The 12,889-nt window shown below is 47.0% G+C and overlaps 1 protein-coding gene across 1 annotated transcript in view; it reads left to right on the top strand.

Moving 5' to 3' along the window:
• RYR2 (ryanodine receptor 2) overlaps positions 1-12,889 on the top strand; it is a 3,458,987-nt gene that overhangs the window by 1,349,017 nt on the left and 2,097,081 nt on the right. Inside the window, exon 16 of the mRNA XM_085612346.1 lies at positions 7,497-7,615. Within this exon, the coding sequence (XP_085468472.1) occupies positions 7,497-7,615 (119 nt within the window). The remainder of the gene's footprint in view (positions 1-7,496; positions 7,616-12,889) is intronic.

The raw sequence follows: 12,889 nt of genomic DNA, 5'->3' as shown, positions 1-12,889 counted from the left end.
TCCCTGCTTAAACTGGAGTCCACGATGGAGAAATCGTGCCTGCATGTGGAGATCTAAGGGGTCCATGGCTATAACAAACAATAAGGGGGATAGGGGGCATCCCTGCCTAGTTCCTCTAGCGATGGGGAAGACATCAGATAATGTTCCATTAATCTTTATACGGGCCACGGGCTTGGCGTATAGCAACTGAATAAGGGATATAAAGGGGGGATCCCAAGTTTCCGCCGTAACGCTGTCAGGAAGGGCCATTCCAGAGAATCCCACGCCTTCTCGGCATCCAGTAGGCCCACCGCCCCAGGCACAGTCTGAGACACCATATTAAGCGCCGCAAATATTGTTTGGCGGTTGAATGAGGATGACCTATGTGGGACAAATCCAGACTGTACCGGAGAGATAATTAGCTTCATAAGGAGGGCCAGCCTGGCCGCCTAAGCCTTTGCTAGTATTTTATTATCAAGGTTGAGCAATGAGAGGGGTCTATATGCAGTACATAGGGTAGGGTCCTTGCCCGGTTTTAATTAGAATGTAAGCACTGCTGCTCGTAGAATTGGTGGTAACTGGCCAGTGGTTAAGGCCTCGTTGTACAGTGCAAGAAGTTGCGGGGCAAGTTGCTCTTTAAATGCCTTGTAGAAGGCGTCGGTGAGGCCATCCAACCCAGGGGCCTTAGAGCCATTGAGTGAGTCAGTGGCTTCCTTAATTTCATCAAGTGTGAGGGGTTCTCGGAGAAATTGTTGATGGCTGTCCTCAAGCCACACCATCGCAGAGGGGCCTCTCGTGTTCGGGAAGTATATAGGTTTTTATAGTACTCCAGGAAAGCAGCCTTCACCTCCTCAGTGCCCAACGCACGTGTACCATCAGTGGTTCGGACTTCAACTATATAATCGGCCGCTCGGTTAGGGCACAGCATCCTGGCCAGTGTTTGGCCCGGTCGCTCACCCTCCTCATATCTACGTGCTGTGGCGTATTTCCCTAAATATGCAGTTCCCTGATCTGCCAATATGTGGAACTCAGACATCAAGCGCGCCCGAGGATGAAGTTGTGGATTACCATCCGATATTGCTACTGCATCGATGGCCTGAAGGTCAGACTCAATGCGTTTGATTTGGCAACAAATGTCGCCTAGGACTCCCCCCTGTTTAGATATTCTAACTCCCCGGATGTAAGCCTTGAAGGCTTCCCATAGCATGGCTTGCATGGCAACCGATCCCATATTTATCAACAAATACTCTGTCACAGTCGCTAACATCTCACTCCGAAACACTTGGTCACGTAGGGCCTCTACAGAGTAACACACCAACGTCTTTTGGCTTCGCAGCCGTATGGTATGGCTAGATGAAGGAGTACTGGACTATGATTGGAGAGGGTGCATGGAAGGACATGGACTTCTTTTACCCAATGTATGATATTGGCTGAAAGAAACAAGTAGTCCAACCTATTCCAGACTGTATGTGGGGAGGAATAAAAGGTGAAGCCAGGATCAAAGGGTTGATGAGAACGCCAGGAATCTTTGAGCGTGTATGTGTCTATGATTTGACGAAGCAGGGCTCTGGCCTTAGGCTTATCACTGAGACGTGTACTAGAGGAGTCGAGTCTGGGGCATTGGATTAGGTTAGAATCACCTCCCATTATTATTTGATCTACGTCTGCTCGGCTCATGAGATTATCGATGTCCTGAAAAAAATCTTGGTCATCAACTGTGGGGTTATTTATATTCACCAGCAAGACTTGCTTGTCAGCAAGGAGGCCAAGAAGGATTATGTACCGCCCTGCGGAGTCAGTATGAAATGTGTATAAATTAAACGGAACACTCTTATGAATAAGTATGCAGACGCCTCTTGAGTATGTGCTGTAGGAGGAGAATATCTATGGGCTCCCGAAGACTTGGCAAATGTGGGGGCTGAGCTAGGGGATAGATGCATTTCTTACAAGTATGCGATTTTGACACCATGCCTGTGTAAGTATGCCAGGACTTGCTTATCCTTGCACGGATTATTGGTGCCACGAATGTTCCATGTAACACAGGATACCCCTAGGGGCTTTGCTACATCATGTCTCATTATAGTGGCAAAGCAGGAAATAGCGGGCCTGTTGCCTGTCGTGCAGACTGGAAGTTGTTGGCTTTGTGGGATAGCATAGCATATCAGCTAACAAACATTCGAACATATGTTCTCCCTGAACATGGAGATATTTCCCTCCCCCGCCCACACTAGATTTAAAACCATCCAGTGAGACCCATTTTTCAAATCCCCCCCACCAAAATTCAACAAACAGTGAAAGGAAAAAGAAACCCAAACTTATAGCACTAGTATACGCCAATGGGATGCTAGGGCGACCCAGCAGGCAGCGGCCTTATCATGGAGAAAGTAGCTTGTAGAAGCACATGGACAGTGCCGCCAAAAGTTTAAGAGTGTAAAATCTGTTAGAGGTCAAGGCACTCGGTTCTGTCCCAGCGCCTGAGTCACCGTTATATGCATGCGTAGTCGATTCGCTGACTACTTGGTGCAGGCCGACAACCACGGCGTAGCCATCAATCAGTAGGCACTGGGGAACCCGGGGGCGGGGTGAGGAGCCGCTGGATAACTTCTTACGGAAGGTAACAGCTTCCGCAGGTGTCTCAAAAACTTTGGACTTTCATTGTGGTCAATCTTCAGGCGCGCAGGATACAGCACTTCATAGCGGATGTTCAGTTTGCGGAGGGCGTTCTTTGCATCAACAAATTTACTTCTGGCCTCTTGGACTGTGGGAGTAAAGTCTGGGTATATAGATATGACAAATCCCTGGTGCTGTAGTTCGCCGTGTTTGCGGGCCAGTCGGAGAACAGTGTCTCTGTCTTTGCAATTTAGAAGACGTGCTATTAGAAACCGTGGCAGGACGCCAGCAGGGGTTTGCGGGCCAATGGTGCAATGTGCTCTCTCCACCGAAAAGGTTGGGGAGTAGCTGGATCGATCAAACAAAGTAAGCAACAGCTGCTCTATGTACACATCTGGCCGGCCCATGTTTCTGGACTCTGCAACATTGGAAATGGGAATATTGTTACGTCTCGATCTGGCCCAAAACTTCATTTTTGATAGCTACTTACTTGAGTATATGCTCCGCCTTCTCTAGGTGCTTTTGGACAGTAGATGCTGTGTCCTCTAAGCTCGATATTCGTTCCTCAGCGCCATCCAGATGTATCCCCTTGTGGTCTATGCGGTCCCCCAGTTTATCCATGCGAGACCCCAATGTATCAAATCGGGCATCCATGGCGCAAAAGCCCGCCCTAAGTTCCTGCATGATAGCCGCAGTGTTAGTGGTAGGTACTGTCTCCTCAGGGGCCCCAGCCGCATCCTTGTCAGGCCAGCCTGATCAAATTGTAATTTGCGCTGCTTTGGGTCTGTCCAGCCAAATTTATATATAGTATGTTGCCGTGCACATTTGCAAAGGTTCAGACTACACCCCTGCTGTCCTTGAAAGTTGCTCCTCAATTCTATGCACCACACTGCACTGTGAGGCCAAATTTAATGCAGGGCCTCCAATTGGCAGAGACGGCCCAGCACACCTCCCAGGAGGCCTGCCCGTGATGGTGACGAGCGGAGAGGTGGCAGGCCCAGCTGCTGCGATGGATAATCAATGCAGGCCCACACAGGCCGGCCCGCCACAGGCGTTAATAATGTGTCCGCTCAGCCAGGCCCGCACATGCCCCCGCAGGGCCATGGCCCCCCCCTGGTCCGCGCACTGACGTACCTGGACTGAGGATCGGGTGTGACAGGGAGCGTCGGGGAGAGCCGAGCCCACGCACATAGGCCGCAGCCCAGGCCCAGCAGTCCGTCCAGCTGCAGTGAGGCAGGCCCCCAAGAGCAGCCCAGGCATCCACAACAGCCTCTCACAGTATGCCACGTCCCACCGGGGGCTCTGGGCGGAACGATGTCCTCCGGCCAACCCTGAGAAGGACACCAGCAGGACCGGGTGGCCCAGGCCTCAGGCTCCCCCGTGGTCCCTGTCGCCGCGGGGCCTCCAAAGCACGCATACGTGGCCGTCCTACTGAGCTGCACACGGGTCCCCGGAGGCCCTCCGGGCCACCGCTCGGACAGCACCAGGCATGGATATCTTCATACGTAGTTTTGCCGACCCCATAATAGAGGATTAGAGGCAGCACTGCTGATTTCAGGCACGCTGCTGCCAGAGCTCTACCAAGTTGCGGCCATCTTGGCGGCAGTCACGGCCACGCCCCCCTAGTGTCTTTCTTTAATACTCCCTGTATGCCAGCAGGGTTATCACTTTAACAAATCCTCTCAATTTGCAGTCAGAGAAAAAAAAGAAAAGTCAAAAACATTCTCCGTGTTAATAACCAGCAATTTGCTAAAGACATAGCCTCACATTTTACATCTGTCTTTGGATGAAACAGCAATGTCACACGATAAACACAAAATTAAAGGCATTTTTATTTCTCATTCAGCTTCTGAACTCCTTCCTGCTTATTCTGGGAGTGCTGTATCACCCCCAACACCCCTACTTCCAGCGCCTATGATTTCTAGGTCCTTTCTCTTTCTTTTCTCATGCCCACTTTGCTCATTATTATCTCCATTCTCTTTCTTGCTCAACCTTATTTCCGTCTCCCATTCTGTCATCTTTTCTTGCGCTCTTTCCTTTTTTTCACTCTCTCCTTTTCTTTCGTCCCTTTTCTCTTCTTAATTGTTCTCATATCCTATACTCCCTCTGCACCCCTTCCCTTGAAAAGTAGAGACAGACAAACCCCTGGAATACAATGTCTAAAACATATTCTGAACAGGCAGCCTCTGAAATAATATCAGCCGATACAGAGCAGACTGGGCCCCCTCTCTCCTCCGGGCCCCAGTGAATTGCCCATTTGCCCCAATGGTAGCTACTCCCCTGCCAGACAAAGGAGATGTTAATAAATCACTCCTAATGACTTCTCAATATCTGGTTTTCAGTACTTTTTTACCAAAACAAACACGGAATCATGGGGAATCTGACCAATATACGCACAAACCCAGATTGTTTAAATACATTTTCACGTAAACCACCAAAGCAATCTTAAATGCTATCTCTAGATTTGTATCCAGTACAGAGGAGGTTTCAGATTAGCTACAGAATCAATTGGTTTTGGAGAAGAGTCGAGCTTTATTGGGAGTGTGGGGCGCCGGCTGGAACCTTCAATAATTATTCAATACATTTGTTTCAGTCCTTGCCTTGCCTCATAATAGCCCCATAACTCGGACCAGTACAGCGCTGAATTAATGGCTTATGCTCTATCAATCTCTAGGGCAGGAGATATAGCAAACCTGGTTAAATGATTAGCAAACTTTAAAATCACGGCCACTCTGTGTTTCAAAAGTTCATTTTTGGCCACTTGGAACTATCAAGTATTAAAATTTGAAGGTCAAATCCCCAGATAGTCCAATTTGTTGACTCTCTCAAGGGTGTAATTGTTCATACTAATCGAACCCCTGAATGGCCTCTGAGGGTTAAACACCATAAATTTCGTTTTGGCAGAATTAATTTCTAGCCCATATTTTGTACAAAACTGGGTAAGGCTCTTTAAGAGGGTTTAAAGACCCATTAATGTTTTAGATGATAACAGAGGTTTATTTGTAAACAGGGTAATTTCCTGACAGGCTTTGCAGTCCCTTCATATAGATGGGGTTGATATCAGCGCCCTTCCATGAATCAGGAATGGGCTCAACAGCCCATACTGCGTTCCATAATATATTTATATAAATTCCCCATATATTGGGTTCTAAGTGGAGCAAGTCTCAGGGGATTTGATCTAATCCAGGGACCATGCCTGGTTTCTGGGCATTAATAGCTTTCATGATGTCAGCCAAAGAAAATTAAACTGGACATATAACATCTAGATTGGGCCATTTAGATTTTGGGGTGGGTTGAACAGGAAGTTGAAAATCCTGAGATGGAGCCTCAAATAACTCCTCTAAGTGAGCCACTCGTTCATGGGGTTTTATGTGTATTTCTGGTTTTGTTGATTCATTTATGCCCCTTGTATTATGTACAATGCCAAAATGCCTTAGTATCATGAGTCTCAACCGCTTCTAATAGATTTATTAGATGTATATTTTGCATTTGTATGCTTATTACATTTAGATAAGAATCTTCCCATTGTGGCATTCAGTAGGCAAGAGGAATAAGGCCAGCAATCTGTTCTGCAAGTGCCAACAGCCTCTTGAACAAGGATAATGCCTGATTTACATGTATTTGTTCTTTTTAAACTCAACTGAGACATGGCTTGTAGGCATTTTCTGAAACCATTATACCTGTGAATAAGCCCTGGACAACTGCAACCGTGTTTTTGATAACAAAACTCAGTATTGTACAGCAAACTTCATGTAGGAACCAAACATGGTTGGTGAGGAAGAAAAAGTTACCACTATAATATTTCTTGTAATTATGTTAATAACTGCTGTTTTGGACTGGTAGAAAGCTAACCTGAATTATCTATTATATTATGTGCTATACTTAGAATTTTTAATGCACTTTAAAACTGAGTTTTGACTAACATGCTGAAGTGATGTGGTATTTTATTTCTCATAGACAGGGATAAATACGTGTGTGGTTCCGGTGCATTATTTCCTTTTTTGCAAGAGTTTTTGAAATTTAAAATGCAATTCTTTATTTATTGACGTAAACTGTTGTAGCACAAGTATTTTATTAGGATATTGGGAAAGAGAAATTGATTAGTTGATCATGAAAGTTGTTCGACATAGAATGATGAAAAATAATTATCTTTGTATATATTTGGGTAGTCTTAATAACAAGATTTTATATTGGTTAGGCTTTTTGTTGAATATTTCGAATGGAAATTGGATTGTAAATGTACTTTTAATGGTGAATGTTTTATGGGCAATAGTCAATTTCTCAATTGTCAATTATATGCCAAAGACCCACCTGGAAAGGATTCTATATGTAGGGCGTGCTCAAGTTACAGAATATAAAAAGAATAAAAAATATTTGTTTTCATTGAAACCCTGAAATCAATTCTTGGTGAATATGAACTGAGAAAAAAGTATGTGAGTGCTTTGATTCCAGAGGCGGCTCGCCGAGGGAGTGCTGCGGGGCGGTGGGGCAGGGGATGGGCAGGGTGTGGGGCTAGTAGAGTTGGACATGCGACGACATGGAGTAAGGTAAGTAAATAAATAAATAAAACTATTCACCTTGCGCTTGCTGCATCGCGAACTCGGCGATGCAGCGTGCGCCAGGTAAAGAGTTTTATTTATTTATCTACTTACCTTACTCCTTGCCGTTGTATGTCCGAGTCCATTACGCCCCCACCCTGCCCCTCCCCCGTCCAGCCCCACCTCCCCGCAGCACTCCTTCGGCGAGCCGCCACTGATTGATTCTCTGTAACAGGCAGGTTTTCTTGTCTCAAGGCACACACTTACATTTCACAAGGGCCTTGCCTTCTGACATATCCTTATGATTCTGTAATAAGGCTCCTGAGTAAGTAGCTATGAATTTCTTATGTAAGATTTGATATTTTTCAGGAATTCTAGAAGTTTTGCACTGTGTTTTGGTGGAGAGTCCAGAAGCCCTAAATATCATCAAAGAAGGACACATTAAGTCTATCATCTACCTTTTGGACAAGCATGGAAGAAATCACAAGGTAGGGTATAACATCTCAAGGAAAATGCATGATTTTGAATTTGTGGCGCTTGTTCTGTGTATACTGAAGTTGTTGATAACAACCTAGCTTACTGTCTATATGGCTTTATGCTTTGTGGTAATCAAAGATGCCCAACTCCGAATTTGTTGGCGAACAAAGAAACGGATGTACAAAAAATGTCTGCAAAATACTGGTTGCATGTTGCAACCAGTATTTTTGTGACTAGTAAAGAATTTTAACAATCGACCTATGTACTACTAGGGTTGGTTCTTAAAATTATGAATCATAGTGGGCTGCAATCTGACCTACCTCATAAATATTAATGAGGTAGACCACAAATTGCTACCCGCTATGATTAGAGGCCATCACAGAGACGCTGGCCTGCTGGGGTCAGCAGGCCACCATGCCTGTGATCGCTTATAAATAAAGTACACTTTTTTGATGTGGTCCATTTCCCTTTAAAGAAACGGGGCTGCATTTTAAAACATGCTTTTTTTGTTGGTTTAAGAGTTGGCAATTGTTCCATGGACCCACTGCCTGTTCACCAACAAACTGTTTTTAATTCACAAAGGCACCCCTTCCCTTTTAAGAATGGTTTACCACCTCCTTTGAGTCTTGGTAATTTTTTTATGTTTTATAGAGAATGCCGATTCCGTATTTAGAAAGGACACCTAAAAAATGCCCATTTCGGGTACCGAATCGAATCCAATTACAATCCCATTTTAGGAATCTGAAAATGTTTCAGACTAAATCTGAAAAATCATTTTTATGTTTGCTAACCCTGAATCGGAGAGTTTGTGACTGTAGAAATGCTTACCAAATCTGGCCCATTGATTGGGTAGATGTGCATTTTTGTTTTCCCACAGGCACATTACAATTCTCCTCCAGCACCTTCTGGCTGACCCTTTCCTCTATTCCAACAGCCTCCTCATGCCCTATGATTGTTCATTGCAGTCAATGGTGAAAGTTTTTCATGTCATTCGGATGTAATGTGAGATTTGCAAGGTCTACTTTTTAAGGATGAGATTTGCAGCATGAGACTGGGTTGTTCTGATTTGTGTTGTGGCGCTATTTAGCACCATGTGAAATATTTTAAGGGGGTGCTATATTTCGTCATATTAGTGCAATCATAAGTGGTGCTGGTTAGCAGCAGCAAAAAGGAATGTTGGTGCTCTATGTATTTATTTATTTTTCAGTTCTTTATGGCATGAAACAGTTCCAGGGTGGTAGAGCACTTTACAGAAGCAAACTGAACATTATACATAAGGGTACACATTGGGAGAAAAACTTCCTCACCATAGAGGAGGCCCATAGCATCAGATACAAATTGTAGTTACAAAGTACAATAGTAGAGCAGAAGAGGTTGTTATCCTAGGAGGAATTTTTGAATCAGTAACTATTAGGTCATTCTTGAATAATTCAAATTAGGGATTTGTGGCTATCACCAGGTTAATCAATTCTGAGAGCACTTCCAGTGACATAGTTAGAGATGGTTCTGAGTATTTTGAATGTGGGAGGTTCTAGTGGTATGGTCTCTGCGCTTCGGAGAAAGCAACTATCAGCAGAGGGTTGGGCTTTGTGCCAATTATATGGGTTGACACAGTGCCGGCTGTTGTCTGTGATGCAGGTGAATTTAAAAATGCGCCTTGCTTCTATCGGGAGTCAACTGAGGTAACTGAGCATTCTGATGGAAACATCTGCCAGTGGATTCCTCACCTTGTGAATATCCCCTGCGCCAGCATTCCACGGAACTTTTTTCCTCAGCTCTCTACGCCGACGTGGACGTCATAATACCTCGGCTCCGCTCGCGACTCCGTATGATGTCACCGGAGCCATAAGAGGGCCACGTCGGCGTGATGACATTAGTTCCCTTTTTTCTGCGCCGTCGACGCGTAACGGTTTTCCAGCACTCTCCTGCTACTTTGTTGTCTTGCAGTGGGTTACTGTTTCTGGATAAGCCATGTCTTCGATGAGAATGTCAGGTTTTAAACCTTGTAGGGAATGTGGGGGCCACAGGTCCATTACTGACCCCCACGAGGATTGTTTGTGGTGTTTTTCTTCAGATCATGATGTGGATGACTGCTCCTGCTGTAGAAGGATGAACCCCAAGGCCCTGAAGGAGAGGGAGGCGAAACTCTTCATGGCCAAGGCGAAGAAGGAAAGGAGAGGTAGGAAAAAGGAGAAGTCGAGGCCGGAGTCGTCGACTTCACACTCTTCAAAGTCGAAGAAACACCGAAAGAAGAGGAAGCATAGCTCTCGGCGCCGATCGTCGAGGAGTAAGGCTTCGAGGTCGCCATCGCCTCGGCGTCGAAGCAAGGAAGTTATTTCTCCTTCTCCTTCCCCTTCTCGTATGTCTCCAGAGAAGACACTTTCGCCGAAGTTGACTCCGGCGCGGTCCCTGGTGCAGTCACCGGCGCCAGTGGAGTCTCCAGCTTCCGACGCCGATCCGGATCAGGAGGAATTTCTTTCTCTGGTGCCAGCTGAACCTGCGGCGCCAGTGGAGGACACTTCGGCTCCGGTTCCTGAAACTTCCCGACCGGATCCAGGGTCAAACCCATACCCGCAATTCCCCACTCCGGGTGTGGATCCAACGCATTTCCTCAATGCGATGTATGGGGTTTTTCAAAGGGCTGCCTTCCCATCCGGCGCACTATCTGGTCCCGTGGGTCCAATCGCATACACTTTGGGAGTGCAGCAGCATTATGCTCAAGCTCCTTTTATGCCCTTCTTGCCGATGGCTCCTTCATGGCGGTTCCCAGTGCCGTCTGGAGATCCATCCCGGCTTCGTCTGGATCGTTTGCCTTCTTCGGAGCCTCCCTCGATGCCGAATCCATCTGCTCCGCGCCCGGCGCCGCCTACTCCTCCGGCGCTGCCGACTCCACGTTCGGTGTCGCCGACTCCACATACGGCGCTGCTGACGCCGGGTCCTCGGATCCGTTCTCGAAGAGAGGCCCAGAGGATTTTGGAGGAGGAGCGATATAGAGAGGAAGTGGAGGAATGTGAGGTTGGTGAATCAACTGATGAGTTTGAAGGCATTCAGGATGCTAGTGGACTTGATACTACTCCAGAATGGGAGCATTCTTCTGCTAGGCCTTCTCCTACACAAGAGTTGGCTCCTTATCATTCGGTCATCAGAAAGGCTGCAGAGTTGCTGGACTTACAGTTGCCCTCTGCGGAATATAAACCAAACCTTTTTAACTGAAGTCCTACATTCACCATCGTTAATTGTAGAGCCCTTGTTGCCCTTTAATGAGGCTATTTTAGAGCCAGTGATGGACGTTTGGCGCAAGCCTCTTTCTTCTCCTGCAGTATCCAGACAAGTGGAAAGGAGATACAGGGTGGCTCCGAGGGATCCGAGCTTCCTTTCTTCTCACCCTTCACCAGAGAGCCTTGTGGTGCAAGCTTCCTGCTCGAAGGAATCGTCAGGCGGCTTCCCTCAAGCACCAGCGGATAGGGATTCTAAAAAGACCGAACAATCAGCCAAAAAGGTCTTTTCATCTGGAAGCATGGCTCTTAAATCGACTAATGCCACTTGCTTATTGGGGCACTACGTTCATGCCCTGATGGACTCGATAAAGCTATAAGCCCCTAAGCTGCCTGAAGAAGAAGGCCTCTTTTATGGAGGTTGTTACAGAAACTCAAGCTGCCGCAAGGCAGGTTATTCAGTCGGGGTCTAGACACGGCTGATTCTGTGGCTAGAATTATGGGGTCTTCGATAGCCACTAGGAGGCAAGCTTGGCTTCGTTCTTCCGGCTTCTCTGCTGATGTTCAGGCCACGTTAGTTGACTTGCCTTTTGATGGAGAAAAACTGTTTGGGGAGAAAGCCGATTCTGCCTTACAGAGGTTTAAAGATAGCAGGGTTACTGCGAAGTCTTTAGGTTTACAGACCTAAGGGATTTGGCTTCAGAAAGTATAGAGGATTTGGGAGGTCTTCATTTCGTACCTTCCGTCAACCTCAACAACAGCAACAACAGCAGCAGCAGAATTCTCTCCATAGGTCATATAGAGGAAGAAAAAGGGGCTGGAGAGGTTCTGGCCGCAACATATCTTCATCTTCTGCCTCCTCTGCTCCCAATGAAGCTTCAGGGAAGCAGCCCTAGATCCCCCATCCTAGATCATGTGAGACCTGTGGGGGGTCAGGTGTCCCACTTTCTGCGAGGTTGGAAATCGGTCATGAAGGGCCTTTGGGTTTTAAACCTTGTGGAGAATGGGTACACCCTTCCCTTTCGGGTGTTTCCTCCCCCTTACCCTCCTTGCCAGGGTTTTTGCTCAGAGGATCATCTGCTTCTTCTGCAAAAGGAGGTTCTCGCTTTGCTACAAAAGGGTGCGATAGAGGTGGTTCCAGAGCAGGAAAGGGGTCAGGGGTGCTACTCCCGGTATTTCCCGATTCCCAAGAAGGACGGCAGATTGCGTCCAATCCTGGACCTCAGAGTCTTGAACTTTTACCTGAAACAGGAGAAATACAAGATGCTGACCCTTGCACAGGTTCTTCAAGCGTTGCAGCAAGGAGACTGGATGGTGTCGATCGACTTGCAGGATGCGTATTTTCACATCCCGATCCTGAAGTCGCACAGGAAGTATCTCCGTTTTACGGTTGGATCGCAACACTACCAGTTTGCGGTCCTCCCGTTTGGTCTTACAACCGCACCTCGAGTCTTCACAAATGTGATGGCAGTGGTGGCTGCTCATCTCAGGAGGTAGGGGATTCCGGTCTTCCCCTACCTGGATGACTGGCTTCTGAAAGCAGGGTCCCCAGAGATGGTGCAGCATCATCTGCATGTAACATCTAAACGGTTTTTCGATCAATGTGCCCAAATCTCACCTGGTGCCCTCTCAGCGCAACCTGTTCATAGGGGCAGTACTGGACACTACTGTTTGTTGATCATTTCCTCCTCCGCAAAGAATTCTCGACATTCAGGAGATGATCCCTTTATTCCACAATGGAGCGGTTGTTCCAATTCTGAAGGTCCTTCGCCTGCTCGGTCTGTTCACCTCCTGCATTCTGTTGGTCAACCATGCACGCTGGCACATGAGGGCACTCCAGTGGGGCCTCCGCAGGCAGTGGTATCAGCTCAATGGAGATCTCAGGGAGTCGATCAGGATCTCCAGAGAAGCTGCAGCGGATCTATCTTGGTGGAGCGTGGGGGTAATCTGTCTCAAGGAAAACCCTTTCATCTTCCTCCATTGGTGGCCACAGTAATAACGGATGCCTCCACCCTAGGGTGGGGTGCTCATCTGGGGGATCTGGAGATCAAAGGTCTTTGGTATCCAGAG

This window comes from Triturus cristatus, chromosome 6, assembly GCF_964204655.1.
Source record: "Triturus cristatus chromosome 6, aTriCri1.1, whole genome shotgun sequence".
NCBI classification, from domain to species: Eukaryota; Metazoa; Chordata; class Amphibia; order Caudata; family Salamandridae; genus Triturus; species Triturus cristatus.
This window is presented reverse-complemented; position numbering and strand designations above follow the sequence as displayed.